This window comes from Myotis brandtii, unplaced genomic scaffold (genome assembly GCF_000412655.1).
Source record: "Myotis brandtii unplaced genomic scaffold, ASM41265v1 scaffold120, whole genome shotgun sequence".
In the NCBI taxonomy this organism is placed as follows: Eukaryota; Metazoa; Chordata; class Mammalia; order Chiroptera; family Vespertilionidae; genus Myotis; species Myotis brandtii.
In genome coordinates, this window is record NW_005354174.1 from 529,932 (window position 1) to 554,354 (window position 24,423).

General features: G+C 42.8%; 1 protein-coding gene across 1 annotated transcript in view; it reads left to right on the forward strand.

Annotated features, from left to right (window-relative positions):
• ACACA (acetyl-CoA carboxylase alpha) overlaps positions 1-24,423 on the forward strand; it is a 208,006-nt gene that overhangs the window by 161,845 nt on the left and 21,738 nt on the right. The window contains exons 46-52 of the mRNA XM_005858538.2: positions 6,294-6,437; positions 7,270-7,390; positions 10,679-10,775; positions 13,810-13,906; positions 14,795-14,930; positions 21,504-21,681; positions 23,620-23,732. Of these exons, the coding sequence (XP_005858600.2) occupies positions 6,294-6,437; positions 7,270-7,390; positions 10,679-10,775; positions 13,810-13,906; positions 14,795-14,930; positions 21,504-21,681; positions 23,620-23,732 (886 nt within the window). The remainder of the gene's footprint in view (positions 1-6,293; positions 6,438-7,269; positions 7,391-10,678; positions 10,776-13,809; positions 13,907-14,794; positions 14,931-21,503; positions 21,682-23,619; positions 23,733-24,423) is intronic.

The window sequence follows — 24,423 nt, forward strand, 5'->3', positions numbered from 1 at the left end:
CATAGTGACCAGTCATTCCCAGTTGTTCTGCTGTTAGGGTCAATTTGCATATTACCCTTTTATTATATAGCATAGAGGCCAGGTGCATGGGTGGGGGCCGGCTGGTTTGCCCTGAAGGGTGTCCCGGATCAGTATGGGGGTCCCACTGGGCTGCCTGGCCAGCCTGGGTGAGGGGCTGAGGGCCGTTTTCAGGCTGGCCACGCGCCCTACCCCACCCCCTCCTGGCGACCCAAGCTCCCAACCTCTCCTTTTTATCTTTTTCTTTTTTTTCCCTGAGATTTATCTTCTACAATTGAAACTTTGTAGCCTTGAGCGGAGCCCAGTGCCGGCCAGGGCAGGCGGGAAGCTTGACTTCCTCCATGGCTGGGAGCAACCCAAGCCTCCTCCTTGCTCCAGCTCCATGGCTGTCGCCATCTTTGTGATGGAGTGATGGTTAATTTGCATATTACTCTTTTATTGGATAGGATTGCCAAAAACTGGACACCCAAATGTCCACCAATAGGCAAAGAGATAAACAAGTTATGGTATTTCCATAAAATTGATACTACTCTGCAGTAAAAAGGAGCTACTGATGCCAACATCAGCATGAATGAATCTCAGATGTGTTTTATTAACTGAAAGAAGCATGCTCAGGAGGCTACATACTGTGTGACTCCATTTTATATAACCTAGAAGAGGCAAAACTGTTACAACAGAAAGCAGATCCATGACTGGTATGTGTGAGGGAAGGAAATTGATTGCAAAGGAGATGAGGGAACTTTTGGGGATGAAAACTTTTGATGTGCTGTGGTGGTGGTTCTATGACTGTGTTTTTGTCATAATTCATAGAATTGTACACCTAAAAGATGATTTTCCTGTATGTAAATTGTACCTCAATAAACCAGACTTTTAAAAATTTCCATATTTGGAAGTAACTTATTGTCAGTATGTTCTAGTTTGTAGCTAAATGGGCAGTTGATGGATCCCTGCAATGAGTGATTTCTCTGGCAGTCAGTGTTTGCTCCGGAAGCCTATGCCTTCTCTGGTGTATTTGACAGACTGTCATGTGGCTCTTTTCTACCACCATTACGTTCAGAATGAGTCTCTGTTCCTCACCCAGTCCACCTTCAAATCCGTATCATCCTTCTGCCATCTAGCTCATCCCTCTGCTCTCTCTATACCTCATAAACAGGTCTTCCAGTGTTACGTCAGGCCTTTACCTCAGTCTCTTTTTTTGCTGACTATCTTTTCTTACCGCAGGTAGCACAGTCCCTTTCCTCTAATTTATCCATCAGCCAGCCTGATCACTTCATAACTTTGCTTTTTACAGAGAGATGTTTGGTCTTGCAGTGGATGGTCTTGAATCCATCTCAAGTCAGAGGCTTTCCCATCCTGTGCCAGCACTGTGTCACAGTGCCCCTTGTCTATCCTCAACCCTAGCCTATCACTGCCAACCAGCACTCGAGTTTGCCAGTGGCAGTAAAGGAGAGGAGGAGAAATTATAACCCTGAGTCTGTGTATTAAGAGACTGTATCTTGAAACTCTCCAAATATTCTGGGTCACATAGGCGCTGGTCCTGTCTCCCTAGAGATTTAATTTCATTCACCCTTGGATATATTCCTGGAGAAACATTTACACAGTAATATGTGCTGCACCACTTAAAATTGTTAATTGGAGATTGAATTACTTGTCAGCTTTTAAAAATGTAGTTCTCTCAGGTCAGGGAGGAGGGTGTTAGCAGCAGGAGTAGATGAGCTATTGCCGTTTTTTCTTCCCTGTCCTCTTGTCTCTCCCCCTCCCTTTTCCTCTCTCTCATCCTTCCTCCTTTCTTTTGTCCCTGTTTTACCACTTTCTCCCTGATCCCGTGTATGCTTTCTCATATCTATCTCTCTTTCTGCCTTAGCCAAACCTTTATGAATAATCTGGCAGATCCCAGAATGACGTTAATATCAGGAATCATGGATGAAGTCCAGTGATGACGATTGCTCAGGAAATTTACAAAACCCCTTCTCAAATCCTCTTGAGAATGGAAATATCCTAATGAGAAGGACTGCAGCAAGGACCCAGCTTGCATAGCTTAATTCTCAGATGCAGGAAGAATTTGTACTCCCTGCTTCTTTAAATAGAAGATTGCCCTGACCCACCTAGGGGGAAAGATTGGAGAAAGGGGGAAAGCAGTGGTAGATTTCATTTTTTATTGCATCGATATGCATCATTATTTTTCACATCTTGAGCACATGATTGCAAATATTTGCCTATAAGTCTGAGGGTCCCCAGCATAATATGTATATCAGGACAAAAGCAATGTTTTAAAAAAACTGAACTAAGTTGCATCTGTGAAACTTGGAAATCTCAATGTCTGTGCTGACAAATATCCTGACAAGTAAATACTACACCCATTCAGTATTACATAGTGATTTCATTTGCACAAAACTTCACAGTGCTCTGCCACTTCAGTCAGGAGGCGGGCACCGGGGAAAGGAAGAACGTGTTTATCTTGGTCTCCAAAAAGGGATTTAAGGGAGAGAGCAGGCGGTATATTAGACTGTTTCCGTTGCCTGTCAGCTATGGTAAACCCGAGCTGTTTGCAGTGTCTCTAGATAAGCAGCAAGGGCTGCGGAGGCCTAGCATGCATGTATGACTGCATTCATTTGCACTTCCTGTGTATCTCAGAATTTCTAAAGGCTACATAGCATCTTTGGTGGGGCCTTTAACAATTGTGCCTCTGCTAATCACTGGCTTTTATGCGGTGCCCTTAATTCTCAGGTCTGCCAGCCCCAATTAATGAATGCTGGGTGAGGCTTAAGTTTATATTGAGGGGGGATGAAGACCCTCTTTCCCCTCAGACTCAGCCCTTATTCAGTTGTGCTGGCGTGGGCTCTCTTCAGATGGTGCCTGTTTTTAATATTACATGGTACTGCTTCTCCACTTTAGACCTGGGGAGCAGCAAGGTGTGGCCTCAGGAGAGTCACCTCTGTCTGAATAGCTCCTGTGCTTAAGTGGTTATTGATGCTTGTTGGGCAGATAAATTAAAAGTTTGTGTCATGCAGTAGAAAAATGTGAGAGAAATAATTTGGGGAATGAAACACAGCAGCAGCTTATATAGAAATGCATATGTCAAAGTTGGAAAAAACTGATGAATGAAATGCATCTTCTTCATGAAAATATTATGGTGATGAGAGTTGTTTACCTCATATTTTTCTGTAGAAGGTTGGTAGGGCAACATATGGAGGAATAAAATAGTGGTTCTGTCTATGTGGGCTCCTTTCTTTGTCTCCCTCGATGCGGATCGGAGTTTGTGTTACTGTTCCAGCATGATCGTTTCTGAGTTAGGCAGAATGGGTTTTGTCCTAGCCCAGATTCTGCTTCTTTGGTTGGAGCTTTTGTTCTGAAGTATCCTAAAATCATTAAAACCACTTGAGTCAGCAATGACCCCTATAAATCAGGAGCTATTGTGTGCGCCCTCCTTCTACTGGTGCGTGCTCCAAACATACGGTCATTGAAGATGAACTGGAGGGTACGGCGCTCTCTTCACCGACTGTTAAGTAGCTATGATTGCTAGCGTTCGCTTGTGGCTAGTGAAGCAGGTTTCATTTCTGTGTCCTTCCCCTCCCCACCCCCGACCTCCTAAGATAAGGCTGGTCAGAGAGAGCCATTCGGATACACTGTTTATCTACCCTGTTCTTTTTCTCTTTAATTCCAAAATTAAATGAATCTTCTCACATGAAAAACATTTGTTTAGCCCAGAAATAATGTTCTTGGTTGTGGTTGGCTCCAGTTAGTTTTCTTTCTGAATCCAGAGGAGAGGAAGTGTAGAAATACTGCTGCCTTTTCAGAACAAAGCATCAGAACCTGAGTAAAGGGAAGACATGTGAAGTTATTAAATTCTCGTTCCTTCCCAGTTTGTCTCCATTAGTTTGTAAGAATATGGGGCAGAATGGGCAAGTGGCAGAGCCTCTGGGAGTAGCCCTGTTACGGATGCTCTATTTCTTTGAAAGGCGGGGCCAGGACGTCTGAGGAAGGTGTGTTTGATCGGCTGTACTGCTCTTGGTGTGCTCTGGTCTCTTCGCGGGTTCTTCGTAGGTCCATTACTAATTTTGGAGAAATTCTAAGTGGCTGGAGATTATCAAGCACTAGAGGCAGTGTTTCATAGGGAAAAAATAGTGATTCTCAGTAGAAACTGGTCCAGCTCTCTCTCTCAGGCAGCAAGTTCTTGGCTCCTAACAGAGATGGTGAATGTCAGGTATTCACAGTCAGCACAGTGTCTCCTTTTTATTCCCCCCCCCTTTTCAGCTTTATTTTAATAATTAAAAATACTGCTGATCACACCGAATGACTTCGGCAGAGAGGCGGTCTGTCCCAGAAGGACCAGTTGTGGGCCATCAGGTTTATGACGTCCATAAAACCGGAGCCAGATCGGAGCATGGCCTCCCTGAGTGACAGGGTTTCTGCGTCCATCAGGGTCTCCCCCATTCATTCCCTGGTTTGGATATTTGCTTTGGTTTGGGTTTTTTTGTCCTGTTTTATTTCCTGATACATGTGTGCATATGTGTACACATTTAAAGATATAAATGAAACAGGTATGTGATGCCCTCTGCCTGTTAGAAAGACTAAAGCCATAAAAATAACAAACGGCGTGTATTTGCTAGAATGTCAAAGTTATGAGTTTATTTTGTAATGATGTGCTCCTGCCTTCATGAGGTAAACTGGCCGTGGCGGAGGTGTTATTAGTAATATGGACTCAGTGGAGCAGAAAGCCGAGTGACCGAGAGATCAGTGTATCAGTCAGAGAGAGGGCAAATGGAAAGAGACAGCAGGAGAATGAGAAAAGAGCCGCCGGCCTGGGCTGAGATTAAAGACAGGCTGAGAGGAGGATGGGAGCCCAGTGGTCAGATACGGCCTCCGCTGTTCCCCGGGCTCCTTCAAAGGAGCTGCTGGCATGTTGCTCAGCTCAGGGCTGCCTGCAAAGGCTTGTTCTCGGCACTTCCTTATCAAGGGAAGCAGCGATCTGAGAGCAATTTTGCTTTCCATATGCTTTTTAGGAGAGTTTCTTCTGCCCTTCCTTGCTGAAGTTAAATGGAACTGAGGCCAGCAGGGTCACACTGAGGTGATTACTTGGTCACCAACTTCCTCAGCCTTTGGGGGATCTTAATGTAGGGGCTGACCCAGCAGGCGGGGCAACCTCTTGGAGCTCCTAACCAGAAGGGGCACAATGGGCATATACAGAACCTACTGGTCTTTCATTTATTAGGTTCTCCCCAGAGGCTGGAAATGAATAAAAGTTAGTAAGGAAGAAATGTTGTGTTGTGGTTATTTTCTAAAGGAGGAGGGGAGAGGGAAAGAAGACGTAAAATACAGTAAGCGCTCTACAACTGTTTAGAGCTCTCCAGGGCTCCCCTAGATGACTGGCAATTACTAACACTCAGCAGTTGCGATAGCCAGTGATCAGGCTGCCCGGCTTCCATCCGCTGGGTCAGAAAAGCTCCCTCCCTGAAAGGAATTACTAACCAATCTTCAAGAGAAAAAGAAACACTACAATTTCCAAGTTCAAGAATATTTTTTCTTCTTTAACAGAAACTTTGTGGTTTCCAATTGCAGGTGCCTGCCTTCCACCTCACAAGGGTTAAACTCTAGGGATACCCCTGGGATTGAGACTCCGACTTCCCAGGAACCTTGGGAGGGAAGGACAGAGGGAGGGAGGCGGGCTTGGGTATAAATCATTGCCCTGCACCCAGCACACAAAGGACTATAGACTCGAGGGTTCATGTCTGTATCATGAGATGCTTCAGGATTTTGCCAGCCTTAGGGCTTATGTATCGAGACCAGCTTTAAAAATCAAATACAAGGGAAAAAGTAATCCTTTAAAAAGGGAATCTAAACCTCACAGCACTTTTTTAACTGAGACTTGTGACTGAAGATTGTCAGAAGACGGGCACATTACCTGTTTTGTGTACATGCACAGTAACTCCGCCAGCATGCAGATGCTGCGGTAGCTGCTGTCTCGGGTCCCAGGCTCGCCCACCGCTGTGGTTTCAGCTCAGTGTGAAGGATGCTGTGCGTATCTTTGGCAGTTAGGAGAAAGAGAGGGAGAGGCTTGCTCGTTTTTAAATTGCAACAGTATATGTGATTGTTTAAAATCCTTTTTTGTTTTCTAAGTTTTCTTTTTAGGACAAAGGTCCAGATAGTCCCTTCGAACAAACCACGGAAGCTGGAATCTCTGTCTTGGGGAGAAAAGAACCCTTTTTAGTGAGAATAACAAAATAGACTTGGCCTTTATTTCTGTCAAGACCAATGTCTCTTGCTCGTTTCTCCAGGTCCTCGGGCGGGAAGTATATACCTCCAATAACCAGCTCGGTGGCATCCAGATCATGCACAACAATGGGGTGACCCACAGCACCGTTTGTGATGACTTTGAGGGGGTCTTCACTATCCTGCACTGGCTATCATACATGCCTAAGGTGAGCCTGCAGAACCCGGCCTTTCCACCACAGCTGCTGCCTCTGCACTGGAGAACTCCTCATAGTGCAGGAATCTTTTGTGAAATGTTCCTCGGAAAGCTGTTGATTTCTTTTTTTCTTAGAGCCATCTTTTGCCTTCTACCTTTAAAATGCCTTTGGGCTCTGGCCAGTGTTGCCAAGTGGTTGGAGCGTCAGCCTGTGCACCAAAGGGTCATGGGTTCAATTCCCGGTCAAGGGCGTGTACCTGGGTTGCAGGTTTGATGCCCAGCCCCGTTGGGATGGGTGTGGGAGGCAACCAATTGATGTGACTCTCTCGCATTGATGTTTCTATCTGTCTATCTATCTATCTATCTATACCCCACCCCTCCCTTTCATTCACTCTAAAAGGTCAATGGAAAAAATATCCTCCAATGAGGATTAAACAACAACAACAAAATCTTCAGATTTCATTGGTTAGGCCCCTTTCTGATGTATTCTAGCCACAGGAGTCTCCATGGCCTACCTGGGCTCAGATCCCAGCATATTAAGGCTTTCTCCTCACTGTGGGTTTTCTCCTTTGTAATACCCAGCCCTCCCTCTGGGAAGCTTCCCAGAAAGCCTGGGCACACTGCAATCAGTCAGAAGGCACCACTTGGGGCCAGAGTCCTACATGGAACTTGAGACCTGCTCCTGTTCCTCAGGGCCTGGCATGCCATTGGAATGCTTCTAGCTGCTGATTAGGGCTCATGGGGGTAACTCCGCATGAGGGCCCTGTTGTCTTTGTAATGACTGTTGTCGCGCTGGATTGACGTTTACTGACTGCTGTGCTCTTTCCCTCCCAATCTCCTTTCAGAGCGTGAACAGTTCCGTTCCTATCCTGAACTCCAAGGATCCTATAGACAGAATTATCGAGTTTGTCCCCACAAAGGCCCCATATGATCCTCGATGGATGCTGGCAGGCCGTCCTCACCCAAGTATGTATATGTTTAAGGATTCTGTGGTCCCTGGCCCTCCAGGTTTCAGGGTTTTTCTTCCCAACCACAGACCAGTCTCTGCACAATAGCACGTGACAAAGAAAACAGCTACTAAGTACCTGGAAGTAAGAAAAATCTGAAGAAAAAGGTGGAAAATTCTTTAAGAACAAATGAAAAATGAGATGAGATTTGCAAATCAGCCATTGAGTCATAAGCAGTGCAATCGCTAATACATTGCTTCTGTTTCTTCTGCTATTAAAGCACTTACTATTGAATGGGCTCAAGGACTTTAAAGCAGTTAAATTAAGTCATAAAGTCATAGAACTATAGGACCAGAATCTTCGGCCATTTAGTTTCTATAAACAGGTTAATTGGGTCGGTGCTAGAAAGGTCTTTGGGACCCCTCCTTGTCAAGTGTGACTACACCTTTCTCAGCGAGCTACTGCTGAGCCCCCCTGCATGCACCCTTCATTTCTTACGATAGTGGTAATAGTGTTGGCACTTGCTTTAGTTATTAATGTAAGATCATCTACTCATGAAGAGATTGTCCAGAACTTTTAATTTTACCAATATATAGAGCAAGAACAAGCTCTTCGTCCATGTTTCTCTAATATAGCCTTCTGTCTTGGGGCTGATTTTATCTTAACTTTCCAAACAGAAACAAAGGAAGAAACAAACAAACAAAGGTAACTCCATGCAAGGCAAATGTGTGTTTTTGTTTGTCAGTCCATTTGGCTGTTTCACAAACCATACTCACTAGGAAGTTCTTCTGTGAAGCCCAAGTCCCCCTGCTCCACTTAGAATCTACTGTTTCAAATTGTTTAAGAAAGTGTTTGTTCTTTTTTGTATGTTTATTGCAACTATTGCAAAGAAAGGCTATATCTTAAAGAGATAATTAAATTTGAATCAATTGTGATTTTTGTTGAAAGAGAAAGAGGTCTTCATAAGGAAGACTTAATCAACCTTTGTGGGCACCCACTCTAAGCCAGGTGGGATGATAAAGCATTTTATATACATTATCTTATTTGGGCTTGCTGCCTCTTACAGCTACAAAGAGATCATCGTTTTAGGAGCTCAGAGAAGTTAAATGGTTTGCACAGGGTCACACGGCTATTACTTAGGAGCTGGGGCTAAATCTGAAGCCTAATTATAGATAGTGTAGAAAAATCACCAAAGGAAGGTTGATTTTAATTTAAAATTTTACCTGTTGTCTTCAGTACCTTTTCTTATTAATCTTAATGAGACTAAATAGTTTTTCTTATGTACCCAGAAAAATCACCATTGTAATTTCTCTACCTCTCATTTTTTATACCATTTTTATATTAAGCACTATGAACCCGAGATAAAATCCAGGACTTTTGTGAGAAAATTCAGAACAAGATTCAGTGACTGTTCCCCTAGGAATCATGGGGAGCCATGGGAGCTGGCTTCTAAGTTCTACATTTGAACTGAACATGACCAGCTCTCTGAGGGCAGTAAAGCCCCCCCTGTAATAGCCATAGCCCCCAGTTGATAAATAAGGCAGGAAGGTTTTTAAAGAAGAAAACATTTCCATTTTGAAATGGATTTTATAATTCTAAATTATTGTTATTGAAGTACGAATCATAAAATGACCCAAGTAGATGAAGTTAAAATTACAATATCCTGATGCATTCAGAAACGTGGTTTAGAACCATCATCAAAAAATGTGCTCTCTTTCATGGGGTGAACAGGTATGAGGCGTGTATGGGGGAAGGTGGGGCATTATCTTGGCCATTATTAATGAGATCTACAGAGTAAAATGGAATTTGTGATAGACTAAGTTTTCTGGGTTTGGGATAATATTTTTTCATGGACTCCCTAGTCATTCATCCTGCTGTCTGTGTGCAGCTAACACTCGCTCCCAAATCGAGTGACTTCGGATTTTAATTTAGTGGAAACGTTAAGGAAAGCAGATGATTCCCTGTGATAAGTTAAAGCAGATATCTTCTAGGTGAAAAGTTAAAGTCATTTATTAGAGGAGATAGTGCTGTGATATTCTTCAAACTGACGCCCAACACGAGACCAGAATCTAAACGATCGGCTTTGGGCTCACGATAGAGAGATAATTTTGAAATGGATGATCACATTTTACACTGGGGCCATAGAGGCAAGGAATGTAGAACACAATAATTACAAGTTTAGTCTTGATAAAACACTCTCCATCCTGTTTAAGTCAGCAGAGGTTAGCTTGCTCGGATCTCCACTTTTAATTGGTTTTGGACTTGGGTTTTTAGGGGGCGGAGGGCCATGTTCAAATTAAAAGAATCACTGAGAAGCCATGAGCTGAGACGGCACGCTAGGAGACGGTTATTTGCAGAAGCTTTTATGGGGCCCTGGTCAAACACAGATACCTGTTGGACAAAAGGGTTTGTTGTTATTTTTTTCCTTAAATTAAGGTGTTGAAAGTTAAGTGTGCTGCCAGTAAAGGAAATTCTATGTGCAAGGGAGGTTAATGACAGTAAGTATATGCATCTTAACCATTAAATTTTTCCTATCTGTCTATATGTAGGCATGGCCCTTTCTTGTGGAGAGATTATACTTGGTCAGCTATAAATAAAGAGGAAGTATATTTTGTTGCTTTTGTAGCAGAAAAGTTGAGTCCCTTTTCTTTTCCCCAAATTTGGGTCCTCATCTGAATATTAATACTTACCATTTGGTGGTCTTCAGCTTTCCATTAAAAGAAAATCAGTGGCCCTACCCGGTTTGGCTCAGTGGATAGAGCGTCGGGCACATCCCCAGTGGGAGGTGTGCAGGAGGCAGCTGATCGATGTTTCTCTCTCATCGATGTTTCTAGCTCTCTATCCCTCTCCCTTCCTCTCTGTAAAAAGACAATAAAATATATTTAAAAAAAAAAAAGAAAGAAAATCAGTGAAATCAAACAAAATTGTAAGCTAAGCTTTAAAATAGAAGTAGACATTTTGAAAACATCTTTAACGACTTGGCTGCCTTTTGACAAATGTTTGTGATGTTTTGAAAAAACCAAGTTATTTATTTAAAAGCAATGCAAACTCTCTCTGCTAGCTGAACCCCATCGTTTAACAATAAATGATGCTTTTGCTGATAAATGAATCTATGCAGTCTAGCAAATGAACTAGGAGATGATGTCTGAAGGCAGATGAACATTTAGCTGCCTAATGCTTCCATCTATTATAATATGGTTAAAAACACAACAAACTCCCCAAAATACTCCCCCAAATCCAATGTTAAATTTGCTAATTCCAGTGCATTTTTAGTGAATTGATTTGTTCTCTTTCTTTTCCTCTGTAGCCCAGAAAGGTCAGTGGTTGAGTGGATTTTTTGACTATGGGTCTTTCTCGGAAATCATGCAGCCTTGGGCCCAGACCGTGGTGGTTGGCAGAGCCAGGTAAGAGCTCTTTTGTTCTGGAAGCTCCTTTTCCTCCCAAATGAAAACAAGAAAGGAAAGGGCCAGGACTATACAGGTTCTTACCAACAATGCTCTCTTTGTCTAAACTTTCTAAGAATATTGGATCATGGTCATTCCAGAGGCAGCATGACTGGAAGACCAGTTCCCAGCAGTCATTCAGTGTGTGTCTCCAGTGATGCGTTTAATCTAAAGTCTCGTTTTGACAGTTTCCTTGTTATAATGCTGAGAGAAACACTGTTTGGGGGCTGTAAATAGCTACAGCCCGCCATGACCACCCCCCTTCCCAAAGACCATTTTCTTTCAGAAGTAGGTAACAACTAACTCAGTCTCACCTACTTCTCTATGTAACTTGAAAGAAGTTCCTTCATGTCATCGAGCTTATTTAAGTAACAAGTTAGTGGCACTATATTGGTTTATCGTCAGATTTGAATTACCCCAAAAAAGAGTTTACCTGAAGCAGGAGTGAGTAAAATAAGCTGGGATACCTGTATTTTTCAAATGGGAAATTAAAGTTTCTGTTAGATTTTAATACCCACTCTAAGAAGTGCTTCACTCAACAGCAAGCTCCACACGAAATAATCTGTAGCGCTCGCCATAACGAGCGCCTGATCTTAATCTCATCCTGCACTGCAGAGACCCGCTGCCCTCGGGACCCACATCTGGAGCTCACCTTCCTCTCGGGGGCAATCAGTTTCTCTTATCTCAGTGAAAAGTGGCACCTGCCCACGATTCTCAGACACGCCACATCGGGTTGAGATTTAGATTCTAGCCTTGAAAATAATTCTAGGCTTTGTGGTTCTCTCAGTACAGCAGGTCAGTATGCCTTGTGCTGCCAGTGACAAGGAGCCATCAGATGGCAAATCCCACAGACAGGATCTTCCCCTGTGGCAAGAATAAGAGGCAGGCCGATAGGCCCACAGGGACTGGCTCCCGTTTTCCTCTCGCCGCGTCTCGGGTCTTCCACCTAACCCCAGGCTTCTGGGTCCCAGTGAGAATTCTTTGTGCCTGGTAAAATTCCCACTGGGGAGGTGGGGGGTGCACTAGAGGAGAGAGCCCTTCTACCCGGGACCTATCAGTTTGCTATAGAGAGTCCTCCCACCACATTCAGACCAACTTTTCTGAAAATTTTCCTCTTACCTATTCTGCTTCAGTTTTCTTGTCTGTAAAAAACCTGACAGATTTTTAACCCTCCAAAAGCCAAACCTTTGTTAAGATCTTTAATATTCTCCCATGGGAAACAAGAGAATAATGTTTTACCCTTATGATTGGAAGAATAGGGATTGTCTGTGAGCAAGATCAGTCAAGTGTGGCTTTGGCTAGCTCTGCCATTGTTTATTGTGACACTCACTCTGACTTCTTTCTTTCCATCTGATGAGTTCTGGGCTTCTTGCTCCAAACACATACACATGCTCACAAGTATATAAAACACAAATGGAGCTAGCTTCTTTCAAAAGCAATGGCATTTCGAGAAATAAATATAAATGTATTCTTCTGGGATTGTTACTGTAAGTGCTGCCAAAACTCATCTTTGGTATGTATGTTTGGAATATGTGTGCTATTGGCTGTAAATTGTCTTTTATTATTCCATGGCACCTTGTCCAGGGACACACTATAAAACAAGATGTAGCATCTTCATGTGCTAGCCTGATAAAATTTATATGAAGTATAATAGAAAACAGAAGTTGTTCTGAGCTGTTTTCAAGTTCAATAAATAACTGTAATACTCGGATAAAGATGTTCTTTATTAGGTCACATGGGCCCTAATATATAAGTTATAAGTTACCGATTTAGGGTGGCTTTTGCAATTACAAGTTTCCAGTTGGATTGTTAATCATTGTGAACAGAAATATTTCTAAACCCTCCTGTGTACCTCCTGCTCATTGTCTGGTTGTCTAGAGGGCTTTTGATTCTGATTCAGTGCAGGCAAGTGACAAGGGGGTGGGTGGTCCCCACTCAGGCCCCTGTCAGGCCTCTTGTGATGATAAGAATCCATTTCCAGTAGCCAGTGTAACAACCAAAGACCATCCTTCATGGAAAAGTTTGTTATGGAGATGCTATGGGGGGATGAGAGACTATAACCCATCCCAGTCCCAACCCCAAGGAATGCAGCTGTGAGAGTGAAGATTGAATTACATTTCTGAGTAAGGACTCGCCCTGTACCTTGCAGTTCTCTTTCTCTGTCTCCGTCCCCCTCCCGCTCCCCCCGCTTCTCGATTTCTACTTTCTTTATGAGGACCAAGTTGGGAGGATATCATGGATGCGGAGGCTTTGAGCTCCTGGACAGTTGTTAAAATTAACGTAGCTTTATTTTAAAATATATACTTTCAATACTGATCATTTGTTTCACCAAGATTACTATAGAAAGTTTTCTCTATCCCATTGCTTTTTTCTAATGAAGAAGAAAGTTAAATTGTTTAACCACCTGCCTACACTTGACACATTTTTCTTCATCCCCATAACATACCTACACACTCCCCATCCACATGCCTAGTGGTGAGACCTACCCTCAGATCCTATCTGGAACCACACTATTAGTACTCCATAGGAAACTACAGCACTGTTTCAGCAATGCCATCATTTGTTAAAATAGTTCGTGAGAGTTTCAGCTTCTTACTACCGTTTGGACCATTTCCCTCCATCTTCATCAAAAAGATACTTTATGGTGAATTGAGAAGTTCCATTGGGCAACCACAGAGACAGATGTGTGTGAATGCACATGTGTGCACAAGCTAGGCTGCTGAGTCTGAATGCTAGAGGCTCCCCTAGTGCAACCCTCTGTTTGAATTTATCCTGTGGAGAATTGGAGTGCTTCTGAGGTTAGTTTTCTGTTGTATTTACAAAAATTTACCATATTCACCAAATCCAGGGTCTCTTACTCCTAGAAGAGTCTGACTTTCCCTTGCTCTCTGTATTACTAGTTTTTACCCCAATGTTTTGAGGTGGGATTGGAAAATAAATGACTAGCTGTAATGTTGACACACATTAGGCTCTTATGTGGCTCAATTTTTATCAGGCTAGGAGGAATACCTGTGGGAGTAGTTGCCGTAGAAACCCGAACAGTGGAACTCAGTATCCCAGCTGATCCTGCAAACCTGGATTCTGAAGCCAAGGTAGGTCACCCCGAGTACAGTATACGCCTGTGCTTGGAGCTGTGTTGCCGTTCTGCAGAGCCTGTGGATGTACTGGGAGCACTGCAAACCATCAATTTTAGAGGGAAGGGCAGTCAGCAGCCGTGAATGAGTTCAGACCATCTTGTGCTCTTAAGATGACACTAAATGTACTTCAAGATAAATTCTGCTTGAAAAATTAAATAGGCCTTTACAGTTGTCTTGCTGATGCTGGAAAATAGTTGGGGACGTGGTCTTAGAGAAAGGCAGCCGAGACAATGCCAAGGGCTCTTTGGTCTCAGATTCTCTGAACACACTCATGGAAGAGCTACTGCTAGAATTAATAGTGGAGTCTGCCAAATTGTGAACACCACAGCCTGTCCTTTTTTAAAGGATGGATAGCATTTTCACATCCTGACAAGATCCAGAAAATGAGTTGTGGGGAGATCGGGGAGGAGGTTATTCAGCAGGGTCACAATGAGTGTCCCTTTATTAACCACAGAAAAGGAAAAGGAAAAGCTGCACTAAGCACAGAGGTGAAGGACTTGGAGCCTTTGTGCAGTTGGCCACTTGGAGGAGTTGAGTCTAGAGTTGCCCTGGGAAAGCAAGGGTACTGAGTGCATCCTTCCATTAGAAGCAATAGGTTTCTCTCTTTTGACTAAAGAGTGGAGGTGTCATCAGCAATCAAAAAGAGGATTGTTTAACAAAGTCAAAGATCCAGGATCTTTTTTCCTACTTCAAAGAACATCTTTATGATGAACAAACCTGGTGGGGGTTTTTGTTTTGTGGTTTGTTTTTTTTTAGTTTGATTTTGAATTTTTAATCAAACCTTATTCACCTTGGACAGATTCCCCCTCAAATTGTGTCTTCCTTTTTCATTTTCCCCAATAGATAATCCAGCAGGCTGGCCAGGTTTGGTTCCCAGACTCTGCGTTTAAAACCTATCAGGCTGTCAAGGACTTCAACCGTGAAGGGCTGCCTCTGATGGTCTTTGCTAACTGGAGAGGCTTCTCTGGTGGGATGAAAGGTGAGTGCCTGGCTCTGGGCTGGGGGCCTCACTGGTTCCCCTGAACCCTGCAGCAGAGGGAGGGAGGGCTTATATTGGGCAGAGCCTATGAGTGTCCTGGAGCCCATCACCCTAGGCCAGTGGTCGGCAAACTCATTAGTCAACAGAGCCAAATATCAACAGTATAACGATTGAAATTTCTTTTGAGAGCCAAATTTTTTAAACTTAAACTATATAGATAGGTACATTGTTATTAACTTAATTAGGGTACTCCTAAGGCTTAGGAAGAGCCACACTCAAGGGGCCAAAGAGCCACATGTGGCTCGCGAGCTGCAGTTTGCCGACCACGGCCCTAGGCTTTTGGGGGATTGTGCATCCTCTGAGATATCTTCTGAGTGGTAACCTGAATGGGAAAATTCAATGTTTTACAATTCCATACAAAATATCAGAACAATCTGCTAGTGTTATCTAGGTGGACTGCTATTATGGATTAGCTTTCACAGGTGAATGATGGTCCTTGAAACATATGATCCCTCTTTTCTGGACAAACTTTTTGTTGACATTACTCTTTAACACTTTACAATGACCAAGACAGATACTGAAATTAGCCTTTACCAGAAGAAAACTAACAAAGTCTATAGCAGTGGCTGTTCTTGGTGGTAATTTGTGATGTTTTATTATTATCCAACAGCAGCCCTGGGCCTGGGCTCCAGCCTATTAGACCATTATTAAAGGCTGGGCTCTCTGTTGTGGGAATTGCTTAGTGACTAGGCAGCCAGTGTCCCCATTTACTGAGAATCCTGTGTGCGCAGAACCACTGCAGACAGTTCGGGGAACACCACGGGAAACACGCTCTGCCTCTTCGAGTAGCTGAGCGCCTCTCCAGTGGCCAGAGACTCATGGCCATGCTAAGGCCAGAACAACATTCCGGGCGAGGATGCGTGTGCTGAGGAGTGTCACAGGACTCAGGGTTCTGAAGTGTAGTGGGGGATGGGTTAGGGGAACGGGAGGGAGGAATTGATACTGCTGGAGTAAATAGAGTGATGAGAAGGACACCGAATGCCTTGGGCAGGGGCATCTCTAGCTCTGAGGGAGGAAGCGGGAAGTTACCCTTTTATAGATTACCAGGTCTGTGTGGAGAGAGATTCTCGAGCCTTATGCTAACAACTTTTCCTTGCTTGGCTAGGAAAAGCCCTGGATGGCCAGGCTTTCCTGGCAAAATGTAGACGACTAAGACGATTTTTTGTTACTCTAGTTGGAAAGCACCCCTTTGCCCATATTTGCTGGAGAACTACCACATTTTAAACTTTTCTTAGGAGAGACTTAGACTATAAATGCAAATTAAAGTTTGCATACTTTTATAGACTATCAAGGTGAATTTTTTTTTAACCAAGATAATAAATCGGTGGAAATACCATGAGACATGGAAAGTATAGGTTAAATAAGTCAATCGTACAAATTTTTATTGACTTCCTATATGCAAGGAACTATGCTAGCTACTGCAGAGAAAACAAAAACAAGTCAGAAACAGACACTGCCTCAAGGAATTAAGAAAAATGTCTTGGGCAGAATGATAAAGTCATAATGTATAAACAAAATACCACTGTGTTCAAAAGAGGACGATGCTATATTAAGTTTGGGGGAAAGGGGCCTGAAACCCCTTTTATTTATATATATATATGAGGTTCATTTAGCGTCAGATTTCACTTGATCCCAAATTCCTTGGCTGTAAGACTTACATTAAGATTTAAGAGAGAATGCAATGCTGTTACTTCTTAGTTACATCTCTTCTGAGGGGCAGGGGGCATTGCATATTACTTAGGAGTAAGTCAGCCTGGCTATTTTGTCTAACGAATTCAGAGATCATAAGTTTGCCATGTGCCTCTTGTAGGAAAAGCTTCAATTCTGCTACATATTTGATCCCAGGCCTAGATTGGCTGCTAGCCCTGTAACAGTAAGAACAACAATTAAGATTCACTGAGCTCTTTTCACCATTTCACAGTTTCCACTGTGCTCATCATTTCACATGCATTATCTTACATAATCACAACAAGCACCTCTAAGGGGTCGGTTATATTATTATCTGTAATTTACATAAATTGAGACTTAGGTTAAGTATATTTGCCAAGATCATTTAGCTAAAAATGACAGATTTGGGAAAGGAACATGGATCTGTCTGACTTCATATAGCATAGTTGGCTGATTTTTAGAGCCTAGGACCAGACCTGATCTGCTAGAATATCCCTAGAATAGAGGATCTAGATTCCTGAGAAAGTTACTGTTCACCTGCTTCCCCTCTGCTTTGGAGTTGGTTATTGTGAGAAGAGCTCAGAAATAAGTTACAGTTCTTTATTGTGGTAAAATATACATAACATTTTATCATTTTAACAATTTGTAAGTGTACAATCCAGCAATATTAAATACATTCACAATGTTGGGTAACTATCATCACTGTATATACCCAACTTTTTCATCATCCTCAACATAAAATCTGTACCCATTAAACAATAACTCCCCCTTTTCCTCTCTCCCCTACTTCTGGTCAAAAATGAGTTATTGGGCTGCTGTAGACCAATTTTCTGAATTTTGGTGCTGCTACATTCATTTACACATTATTTAAGACAAAAAAGCTTTGGGGAAGATAGAGATCAGTGTGAAATTAGGAGAGGGAGGAAGAGCATAGCCTTTCGTATTTACATATAGTCAGGATGTTCTCTACATATTATCTCATGTAACGGGACCTAGGCTGAGAGTCATTCCATATCCCTAGGGGAGATGTTTGCAGTTTTGGTTTCAGTACTGGCTGGAGATTATGCAGAGAGGGAAAATAAACAATTATGCCATCCCTCAGTGCACACAAACACACAGCCAGGAGCCGACTGCACTGTGGGTAAAATGACTCCAAAATTGTGTGTAATGAGTAGGAAAAGATTAGAGACAGCTCTTGCTATGCTGAAAATTGACATTATTGGGGGAGGGGGGGGACTCTTTACTAGTCGGCCTAGGAGGTCTAATTCGAGCAGTAAAAATATAAATAAATAAATAAAAGCATGTCAAGATGGTATTGGTGCTTTTTTTCCAATGAGTTCTATCTGGCCGGAAGGCTATTCAGCATAATGCAAAATTAAATTATAAAAACTGGCTGAATATTTAGATGGAAGAGCCATTTGGAAGCAGTTTATTTAGACGAACCGGCAATGACCCACAACAGGGAGACATCAAGCGTGAAATTTACTAGAAATTAGCACCAGGGTCCCAGCCTCAGCATGAATAGCTTGATAGGATGCAAATCCCAGTGATATTAAGCCACCTCACTGCTGGTGCTACAGGGTCACTCTCAGTTGGCTTTTCATGTTATACTTATTATTTTTTCCTGGGACAGGTTATAAATAACAATAAAAAAAACATTTATTGAAAACTTTAACTGGAATGAAAGTCTTATGTTAAAGCTTCTGATTACTTGGATGTTGAAATAGAGTGTCAGCCAGCCATAATGAACTCATGAGACAGCATGTGTGTGCAGCTTGGTTATGCCTAATGTTTACCTTCAGCTTCTAACAGATAATCTCTCCCCAAGTCAATATGATCTGTTCTAGCTTCCAGAGTGTGGGGCACTGTGCAAACACCCTGCCACCCTGCTCGCTTGTTTGTGCATGTGGTGGCCACGGTTTATCCATGCTGTGTAAGCGAAGGCCCTGGGCAGGGTTGGTGTCTGGGTGCTGAGAACACACTGGAAGAGCTGTGTGATCCCCGTTCACGCAGATGTTCTTTGCTCAGAATGCTGGAAAGCTCCAAGCTCCTGCCTCTCCAGTAAAGAACCTATCAGTATTTTCCATTCCCAGTTGCATTTCTTATGGCCTGAGAATTGACAGTCAGCATATGCATAGCTTTAGAATTCCCTAGACTGATGTCTAGCCTAAACCCTTGGAGAGAGCCCCTCCCTTGCTATTCTTGGTGGTGATTTTGCTCTGTCTCTTAAAAATGGATTTCAGACAAGTATGTGTCAGATTGTTGCCAAGTGCTTCAACCTGCCTTTCAGAATATCTGGCTTGGGCAGCTGTGATTCAGTGTGAGCCTGTTGTTTGTAGAGTTTGTTTGTTTGTGTGTTTGTTTATGTTTCAATAGCCTTTGTTGATTGTTGGGTGTTTTGATGGTTGGATTGTGGGTCTGTTGGTATTCCAGGTTAGATGGAGGTATTTTTTTCAGTCCCCAGTTTGTCAGCTGTGATAAACCTTGATGCCCCTTTTCTACTCGGTCTTGGGGCCTGAAAGATAATTGTTTGATACAAACAAGCTGATAGTATCGTCAGTACCATTTCTGGCCATTCAAAGGATCCAGGTGAAATTTAGAAATATTGAATCATTTATTCAAGTCTCTTCTGGTTTCTGTTTTACTCACCATCGTATCAAATCCTGGAAAGCAGACTACCTCAGCCTTGTGCCCTCTCTGTGCAGTAAGAATGATGAGTTAAGAATGAGGTAGTAGAATGTGGACTTTAGATCCCAAAAGATCTTGGATCAAGTCTTATCTCTGCCACTTAATTAAGCCCCAGGTTACTCACCTGTAATTTGGATATAAGAATAAGATGATTTTCTGATGACTGAATAATTTATGTGTGAATATATATGCAATCATGCTTCTTGGTATTCACTAAACTAGCTGTGATGATGAAAAAGAGAGACCACAGCCCATTTCACAGAAATAAAAAATGCACACATACTCAATATCATCCCAAACTATATGCATATACTATGAAGCCAACTTTTTAAAATCAACCAAATGGAAGTACACTTCAAAGTCTCCCCCCCCACTCCCCACTTTCTTTTTGGGACCTGGGTCTATTAATCATAGATAGTACAGAGACAGATTTTGATGTAAGTATGTCTTTAAGAAACTATTGAAGAAGCTGGAAACTCTCCCTTCATTTATTTCTAAGTTACTTTTTTCTTTTGCACATGGGATGACCGTTTTGTGCTATTTTTCTGTTGTTTTACTTTTTATTTATGCCTTTCATTTCTTCTCTGTGTGTGATACCGTTGAGGGCCACTCCTTTCTGTGACTTGTTCTGAGACTGTACTCTTGGCAGCACTGAAAAATGTATCGCTAATTACACAATTATTTTATTATGTAGCACTGGTTGAAATATCCACTAAAGAATTAATTTAGTTAAAATAATTTGAACTGAGCAATTATTTTCATAACCACAGAATTAGCGTAAAATGCTTAAAGTCTTTTATTCCTTGCCTTTCATACAGCAGTAGTGTAATTAGCAGTAAATTTTTTTGTCTTTGCTTTCCTCCCAAAGGAATACATGTCTTTGCTCTGATCATAATACAGAGTAAATGGTCATACACATTCCTCACAGAGGAGGGAGTTTTTTCTGGGGCAACTTCTGGAGTTTTGGAATTTGAAGTCTTCACAGACCAGTCAGGTTGGGGCAGTGGAGAAGGCATGTGCCTTGCAATGAACTCTGCTCACGGAGGGTTTGTGCATAGAGCCATTTTTACCTGGGAGAAGGTGGCAGTTTAATTTGCCAGTTACTACAATGAAAGCAATTTCTATTTGGTTCACTCTTAACTTCCTGAAAAATGCTTCTTTGCTTTGGATTTCCAGAATTGATTTACTCCAAATTGAGATCCTCTCCTTGATAGAAAAGTTTGAACTCCGTTGAACCTGTTATTTGGTGTTTAAAAAGGATCCATTGTGGTTCCACGGAAGTACTCATTAAACATCTGGAATCATAAACCTCAAGCTTTAGCAATGTTTAGACTGCAGTGAACTAGGAAATGGGACGAAGTTCATAAATTATTGGGAAATAAATAACCGATCCTACTTTCCAAGGACTCACTTTATTTATGTACCAGGGGTCTTTTCTTCAGGCTGCTCTTGGCCTTGGGGACATTACAAAGTGTACTCGTTAGCAAAACGAAAAGGTGGTTCCTCTTTTTATGTATCTGAGACATTTCCAATAAATACACATGCATTTACATTTTTTCCTCTCACTGAAACCCTGATAATGCAACCTTTAAAGAATTAGTTTTTCTTTCTCACTGCATTCTTTGCAAAGTGTGTAGATGCTCATCCATTCAGCAGACACGTGGTGAGCACTATGTTCCAGGCACTGGACAGGACACTCTGGACACAGATAAAAGATGCAGTTTTTGAAGGCTCCTTTTCCATTAGCTGCACATATTAAGAGCTTATCATATGCTAAGTATCATGAGAAGAATTGAGAAGAGCTTGAATAGTTCCTTCAGAAAATGTAGGGAGAAAGATCACATATTGACATGAAAAATACTTAATGTTTGTAGAGCAAGTGTGAATTAATGTGGTGAGACCTGGTACAGAAATTCAGGGAGCGTATGAAATGGATATGCACACTGAGTCTTGTGAAAGACCATGCCCTTCTCTGTGCTGTTGAATATAGGGGGAGCTACCAATCTCTCTGGTCTTCAAGGGGGCCAAACAGGACAACCCTCAGGTCTGTCAGCGGCTACCTCTTGGAGGCACAGTGTGCCTTTTAAATATTATTTTTTATATGTGCAATGATGTGATCAGTGTTTCTTCATTTCTAATTTGTCTCATTCTCCATAGATATGTATGACCAAGTGCTGAAATTTGGTGCTTACATTGTGGACGGCTTACGGGAGTGCTCTCAGCCTGTGATGGTCTACATCCCTCCCCATGCCGAGCTTCGGGGTGGCTCCTGGGTCGTGATCGACCCCACCATCAACCCCCGGCACATGGAGATGTATGCCGACCGGGAAAGCAGGTAGCCTCCTTCCTATTTCCATCCACTGCCTCTAGGGGTCCTCTGGCTGCTGGTTTCCTCCTGGAGAACTTGATTTGCATCTGTCCTTTCCCAGAGGACTCCAGGGCAAAAAAAAAAAGGACTTTCCAAATGGTGTCAGCTGGCTGGAGACAGAACAAGGCTGCAGGCAGGTTCTCTCGGTGTGATACCCCACTCCAGATTCTTTTTTAAAAAAATATATTTTATTGATTTTTTTTACAGAGAGGAAGGGAGAGGGATAGAGAGTTAGAAATATCCATGAGAGAGAAACACCCATCAGCTGCCTCCTGTACACCCCCTACTGGGGATGTGCCCGCAACCAAGGTACATGCCCTTGACCGGAATCGAACCTGGGACTCTTCAGTCCACAGGCCGACGCTCTAGCCACTGAGCCAAACTGGTCAGGGCTACCACTCCAGATTCTTTTACCACAAAGCCTTCTATTCTAGGAACCCCCGGCCTCAGAGAGTCTCTCTTCCTATTGGATGTTCAGATATGCCTACTCACTCTCTCTTTCCGCTATGTTGCGGAAGGATAAGGCAAGTTGGAGGGGAAGAACTGAATTGTTAGTGTGAGGTTCTCGGGCCTTATTAACCCAGCTCTGCCGCTGGCTAGTGGGGAACTGGGAGCAGTCCTCCCTTTCCCCGGCTGCTTCTCCTTGTCTGTGGAACAGGCTGGGTGGTCTCTGAGGTCCAGCACGGCACCCACATCCCGTGATTCTAAACCAGAGCTTCGCCCTCAGAGTCCAGTGTCTTACTCTGGCATTACAGGAGGCCTGGAAAACAGTGTTTGCAGCACCCAAAGAACTTCAAGAGAAAATCCCAGGTTTTTGTTGGAAGGTGATACCTGAACATCCTTAAGTAAAAAAGATCCAGTCCAGCTTCCTTTCATAATCTGTTTTCAACCCTTTCCAAAGTAGGTAAATTTCACATATTTCCTTGACATCTTCCATGCCATTTCCTACATCCAGTCATTTTATTAGAACACCTGTGTCCCTCTTTTCCCAAACATGTCAGCCTCTGACTTCAAAACCTGCTTAGGAGAACCCAGTAGTTTTATTGTCAAATCATTAGGCTTAAGTTCTGTGCTTAGGAATTTATTATTTTTAAGTGCTAACCTAGCCCCTGATCTGATATCAGATCAAAGACAATTCCCATGCAGATTTTGGAACAAGACTGGTTTTAAATACACCTCTGCCCTTGTTAGACTTGTACAGTCTCTTCACTTGCTGTACCTTCACTTCCGTATCTGTAGGATGGGGGACAACAATGCCTGACCTCACAGTGGATGTAGACGGCTCAGGGTTGTTCTGAACGTTTCTATGTCAGCTCTTAGAACGGTGCCATGCACACAGTAACCATGAGTAGTAATTATTTTTTCCAATGTAAAAGTTTAGAAAAAAGAAAGGTGTTTAGGTAAGTTCCTGGTCATAGAACATCGTTAGATGTAACCTGAGATCTTTCACTTTAGTAAGCAGAACATTTTTCTACTGCTTGACCTGGCCTCGTGCTGCCAGCAGACTGGCAGCTGTGTGTAGGACTATCGGCATCAACCTCTCATTGCACGGCCTAAGGGCTGGAGGTTGTTCCCCTGCCAGCGGAAAATAATGGGACTCCTATTACCCTTATCAGCTGTAGGTGGTGGAATCCGTATTCTTCTCCCTTTGAGGTGGAAGTAGACTGGTGTGGTAATGAGAATGCTTTAATTGCCTTTTGCCAGGCCTTTCTCATACCTCACTGCGATACTTCTCTGGTGCCTGCTTCTCTCCCTGGGATTACGTCTGTGAACCATGGGTGGGCAAAACTATAATGAAGCTATTTCCTGGTCCACAAATTGTAACTGGCCTCATTCTGTTGTCTCCTCCTTTAAAGGGCCTCTATTTCTGTTTTGTTATGTTTTCTTTCTTTCTGTTTGATCTAGGGCATCAGTTCTGGAGCCAGAAGGGACTGTAGAAATCAAATTCCGCAAAAAGGATCTGGTGAAAACTATGCGTCGGTTGGACCCCGTCTACATCCACTTGGCTGAGCGATTGGGTATGTCTGCTTGTGCTCCTGGCAAATCAATGAGCCATTCAACTGATTTGTAATGAGTGCATTCTAGGCCAAGGGAGGAGGCACTGAAGCATTTGATCAAATTCATGATAATCTTTATTTACTGTCCTCTATATGGTAAGAACCCTGGTAGAATAAAATAGTGTGTGTAATAGGAGGGAAAGTGGGCCCTAAAAAAGCAAAAGTCACCCGATTTTTCTTCTGATCCTTATAGTTCAAATAGCCCATCTTTCTAGGCTTGTGGATATCCTTGTAAAGGATGATTAGCTAGAAGCTGCTATTGGGCAGGCTAATCAGTCAGAGAATATGCTAGCCTTAAATGTCCTGCTTCCGCTTGTCTCTTTGGGCAAACTTGCCTCGTTTCTGAGGAATGTGAGAGTCAGTGTCATGGGATAGCAAAGCTGGAAACCTACCCAGGTGGTGTTCTGGGGCCATTCTGAGCTAGAGAAATGGAAATAAAGATTGTGCACCCGTGCTTCCAAGCAGAGGCTGTGGCAGCAGTAGCCCTGGGAGCGTTTGCGCTTCATGCCTCCAGCCAGGGCTCTGTTGCTCATTTGTTTGTGGAACTTTTGGAAGGCACTTGCAATTTGCACATAGGACTACACCGTGGGAGCCCTGTGTTGAGTTCAGAGTCTGAATGAGTTTCAGATTCTTTTAAAACACTGATTTTCTG